The 5,220-nt window shown below is 39.4% G+C and overlaps 1 protein-coding gene across 4 annotated transcripts in view; it reads left to right on the top strand.

The window, feature by feature from the left end:
* The window catches only part of si:ch211-217a12.1 (alanine aminotransferase 2-like), a 25,081-nt gene extending 24,587 nt beyond the window's left edge, over nt 1–494 (top strand). For 3 of the 4 annotated variants that reach the window (XM_060938736.1, XM_060938738.1, XM_060938735.1), the window contains exon 12: nt 80–494. In XM_060938736.1, the coding sequence (XP_060794719.1) occupies nt 80–203 (124 nt within the window). In that variant the 3' untranslated portion in view covers nt 204–494. The remainder of the gene's footprint in view (nt 1–79) is intronic. The other variant, XM_060938737.1, reaches the window with a different exon arrangement.
* The last annotated feature ends 4,726 nt before the right edge of the window (nt 495–5,220 follow it).

Genomic DNA, 5,220 nt, shown 5'->3' with positions numbered 1-5,220 from the left:
GCTGAACATTTAGATTGGACTGGCAGTTATTTTCTGCAGTACCTCATTATTTGTTTGTTTGCCTGAATAAGTGCTTCAGTGCACACTTTCCTACTATTCAGGATGACGATCCTTCCTCCGACTCAGAAACTGAAAATAGTTTTGGAGAAGATAAAAGAGTTTCATCAGAGATTCACGCAGCAGTATTCATAAACTCGCACTGAGAGGATGTAGGACAACATCGTCATTATGGACATGTTTCAGCTTGGGGTACTGAGATGAGAATCCTAATAAGAATTAATCAACAGGGATGTGATGGAACCTGTATGTTGCTTGTTGGCATGTGCTGTTAGCGATTAACTGCTCATATTAATTTTTACCTGAAGATGTTCTAGCTTTTAAAGGGTATGTTTAACACAGAGCTTGATGACTAATGACCTGATTTTTAGTTAGTGATACTGCTTACTTCTTCTGTTTAACTGTTTTTAAAGCATAATAAAAATATGAATTTTAAAGTTTTTTCCCCCCATTTCAGGAAAACATGTTTTGTGGTGATGTTTTCTGCCCAAAAATGTCTTATTATATACTGATACTCACCAGCCACTTTATTAGGAACATCATCCACCTGCTGTTTGATGCAGTTCTCTAATCAGCCAATCCTTTGACAGCAGCACAATGCATAAAGTCATGCAGATACAAATCAAGAGCTTCAGTTGATGTTCACAATGTTCAACCATCAGAATGGGAAAAATTGTGATCTCAAAGTGTGACTTTCACTGTAACATGGGTGTTGGTTTGAGTATTGCAGAAACTGCTGATCTCCTGGGGTTTTCACACACAACAGTCTCTAGAGTTTACACAGAATGGTGTGGAAAACAAAAAACATCAAGTGGGCAACAGATTTGTGGGTGGAAACAAATGCCTCGTTGGTAAGAGAGGTCAGAGGAAAATGGCCAGATTGGTTCCAGCTGCCAGGAAGGATATAGCAACTCGTATCACTCTTTACAACCGTGGTGAGCAGAAAAGCATCTCAGCAAGTAACAGCAGAAGACCACAATGGGTTCCACTCCTACAGCCAAGAACAGGGACCTTAGAATCAACAAGAAGTGCTTATTAAAGTGGCCAGTGAGTGTATTTCAATTTGAAAATAAAATTGTCAATTTCTATCAAATAGTTTGTTTCTTGTACACACTGGAGTAATACACATTCTTAAAGTGAATGTAATGCCTTATAATGAATATATCATTACTAACGACCAAAATGAATTAATAAAGTGGGGGTGGGAATAATATTAATTAATTTTATTATCAATCACAAAACCATCGATAAATTGTGACTTCCGGATCCCGGAAAAAGGCAGCCTTTCCCCAGGGCTAATCTCACATGATGTCACGCGTGGAACCCCGATGATCTAGGTCATTTCGGTGCATCTGACTGCGTGCTTGTTTACTTGCTGAAATTGAATATCGTTGTCGGAATCTTACAAAAATAACGAAGGGAAAGCATGGTGTTGTGTTTGGATATTCAAATTTATATACAACAGGACATTCAGTTCATGAATTTCTGAGAAATGATAATCTAAAGCGACAGTGGGTGAGGTTTGTGCAAACAAAGCAGGTGGATTTTGTGTCACCTACTAATAATAAATCTGATTCATCAAATGTTCACCACCAGAATGACCACATGGGAATTATTGGAACAAAAAGAAACCCATTTATTTAATAAATGACATTTGGACAGTTTGTCATTTCCCCTATTATCTGTCTCACACACGCATAGTGCACCAGATGCAGGATTATGAGTAACATTTACATGCTCGCAACATCTAATATGATGCACTTTAACAGGAAGAAACATGCACGCGTGCAATCATTATTAACTGAAACGTGGTAAATGCTCTCAGATTGCAATATTGCAAGACTCAATTTGTTTTTAGTTTTGTTCAAGAAAACATGAAAGGAAACCACTGCATTCTGCACATCTCTCCATCTCATGCACACTACAGAGGAAGACTGTCTTGAACTGAGTGAACTGGCGGTTTCTCGTCTTAGGGGCTCAAAAAGATAACCATTTACTCCGGAATATCCTTGATAACCTTCTGCCCTTTCATCCAACATAAGAATCCCAATCACTATCAGAATTCTCTCCAAAACGTGATTCCATATCAAGACTGGTCTAACCACTGCTGTGCACATGAATGAAATTGATACCTGAATTGTTACACATGTGACGTCACGCACCCCTTCGGGATCTTCCGGTTCAGTCTCGGCAGATTCCATGAAAATCGGCTGATCTTATTGATTTTCCATCAATTTATGGCCTTTTGGATCAGCTGTAGTTCAAAAACGCATGGTCAAATAACATAATGATTGTTGCTTTGTACAAAGAAAAAAAAATGTGGTTTAGGGACATTATTCACTTTAAATGATGTCACTTCCACACTGTAAACATTTTCCTAAACATCACTGAAGCAATCTAATGTGGTCTAAGTGTGGTTACTAGATCACTAGAAGTTTGAATGTCAGAGGTATCCATGACTAGGAATTAAGAGAGCAAAATTAGGTGTGCTCTCTGGATGGGAGGGATGGCATGCACTCTTCCTCCATCAGTCACATAGACACTTGCCAATTGTAGGTGTCAGAGTGTGTGTGTGTGTGTGTGTGTGCATGCAAAAATATGTCCGCAGAGCCATGGTTTTACACCAGCAGGTTCAGGCCAGTGGTATTGACACTCCCCCCCCCAAAGTTTATCTTGTTACACTCGTCAACATTTCATTAGTTTTAGTGTTACTTTTGGGCAGTGATATCCAATCCTGGATAGTAATATGCATGGCGACACATGACTAGCACAAATGGTCATGATCTACTGCGTGAATTTGCAGGTCCACACGATGTCCTACTGTGCATATATTCAATGCCACTGGCCTGAACCTGCTGTTCTGCAGTCAGACCTTTGTGTATGTGGAAGAGGGTAGATGGCACTTTCCTTTCCTCTGGGTTGGTGGCAACTGACTAGACCAAATTAGGGAAAAAAGTGTGTGTATTGGGTGGGGGTGGGGTGTATATGCCATATATGGTTAAATAACTTTCAAGCAATGGGTTCTCTGGATAGATAAGGTTTCTTTCTGTAAATTAAATGGTTCTACTTGGAACCCTTTTTGATTAGGGTTTGACATACATAGTTCCTACAAAGGATCCTAGATTCAATCTTTTGTTATTCGGCATATCAGACGCTCACTGGCTGTGCTGTGAAAATTATCCATGCAGACACTCATCTAAGTTTCCATATTGGTCATTGCTGAACTCTTGAATATTTTCTGTCATTAAAAAACTTATCTGCTTTCCAAAGAAATTTCTCATTAAGATCTGTTCAGTACTTTGGGAGTAATGGCAGGTTGAAGTTGGTACAACAGAGTAAAAACTCTGCTCATGTGACGTTGGGAAACTGCCGGTACTTTTTGAGTCCCAGGAAAGTGGTCAGGTTCTCTTCTGATTAGTTTCCAACTGGATTACTTGTGAATATCAATCAGATTTCTTTTATAGGGATGTTCTCTAGTCCTCACCATTTCTGATGAAGTATTCAGCAAAATTTTCCGTCTGCTAGTTTTGATGTTATGCTTCACGGAAGACTTTGAAGTGAGTTTTCATAGTGTTACCTACTTATTTTTTTCAAATAAAACTGATTCATGTAAATAAATAACTATTTTAAAATATAACTGTAGTTGTTTTGATGAAAAATGTTGAGCTCTTAGTGGTCAGAATGATATTTTCAAAAACCAGAAGTCAGAAATACAAGTGTCAATTTCAATTCAATTAATTGGAATTGTTTCAGGAACAGGGCACCAGACACGCAGCTTGTGAACAGGCAAGGCAGGCAACTGCTTGGGGCCCCCCGAGAGTCGGTGACCGAGGGCTTATTTATTTTGTTTTTTATTGTTTTTATTATTCTTTACCATTGTATTTTCACATTTGGAATTAAAAAAACCTTTGGTTTCATACATTTTTCATTGGTGTCAGATTATTTATAACATATTGGTGATGAACACTGGTCAGAAGGGCCCCCTGGAAATTTGTGCTTGGGGCCACAACAGAATCTAGAATCGCCTCTGCAGGGCACAAACTGTAAAAGGGACAGGCAGTGTTTAGGGGTCCTTTTATTACCCCTTCCCTGGCCTGGAGAGAGCAGTGCTAATCCTAAAAAGGCCTGCTTGGTCATCTAAGGAGGATATGAATGGCCAATCTGTCCCATCTCTTGGCCAGATGACCGTCACCCTTAGACTGCCTGTGTGCAGAGTAGATTACTGGAAACTCCTGGCAGCATCCTCTACCTGTTCCCATTGTCATTACTCCATCGCCACTAGGCTTGAGGTGGTTGAGATTACCTGCACAAACGTAAGTAAGTGGAAATTGTGTGTGCAGAACAAATTCCATTCTTTCTTCCAGTTATCCCCTCCTGATACTAAGTTAGCCACAAAGTAGGTAGAAAACTGGCTGCAGTTTTGATTTTGGACAGTCCTCCTCCTACACTGTAAAAAAAGAATAGTTGAGAATACTTGAAATTTCAAGGCAACAGTCTGCATTAAGAATTTTATGTTTTGCCAATGATGTGCCCATGATAATCCAAACTATGATAAAACTGTTATCTTTATTAAGAATTCTTAATTAAGTCAATTTTCAATTCCTCATTCTGCCAACATAGATTTCTCTTTTTGCTGAACAGTGGCATTCACAGTAGTACAAAAAGGCAATTGAGGTTATCAGACTTTTTTCACCTTTATTTGGATAGGACAGTGTAGAGACAGGAAATGACCTTGGGTCGGAATCGAACCTGGGTCCCCAGATTTATGGTATGGCGCCTTATCCACCTGAGCCACACCCACGACGTGGGTTTTAAAAATTTTTGTAATTGTGTAGAACAATGAAAAAAGGCATGTATAGTTTTGTGATAACCTCGGGGGCGTCGTGGCTCAGGTGGATAAGGCGCCATACCATAAATCCGGGTTTGGTTCCGACCCGAGGTCATTTCCCGATCCCTCCCCGTCTCTCCTGCTCATTTCCTGTCTCTATGCTGTCCTATCCAAATAGAGGTGAAAAAAGCCCCAAAAAAATCTAAAAAAAAAAAATTGTGATAACCTCAATTGCCTTTTTGCACTACTGTGAATGCCACTGTTCAGCAAAAAGAGAAATCTATGTTGGCAGAATGAGGAATTGAAAATTGACTTAATTAAGAATTCTTAATAAA

The sequence above is a fragment of the Neoarius graeffei genome, chromosome 14 (genome assembly GCF_027579695.1).
Source record: "Neoarius graeffei isolate fNeoGra1 chromosome 14, fNeoGra1.pri, whole genome shotgun sequence".
Lineage (NCBI taxonomy): Eukaryota > Metazoa > Chordata > Actinopteri > Siluriformes > Ariidae > Neoarius > Neoarius graeffei.
The sequence above is the reverse complement of the archived record's forward strand: the minus strand, read 5'-3'. Positions and strand labels throughout refer to the sequence as shown.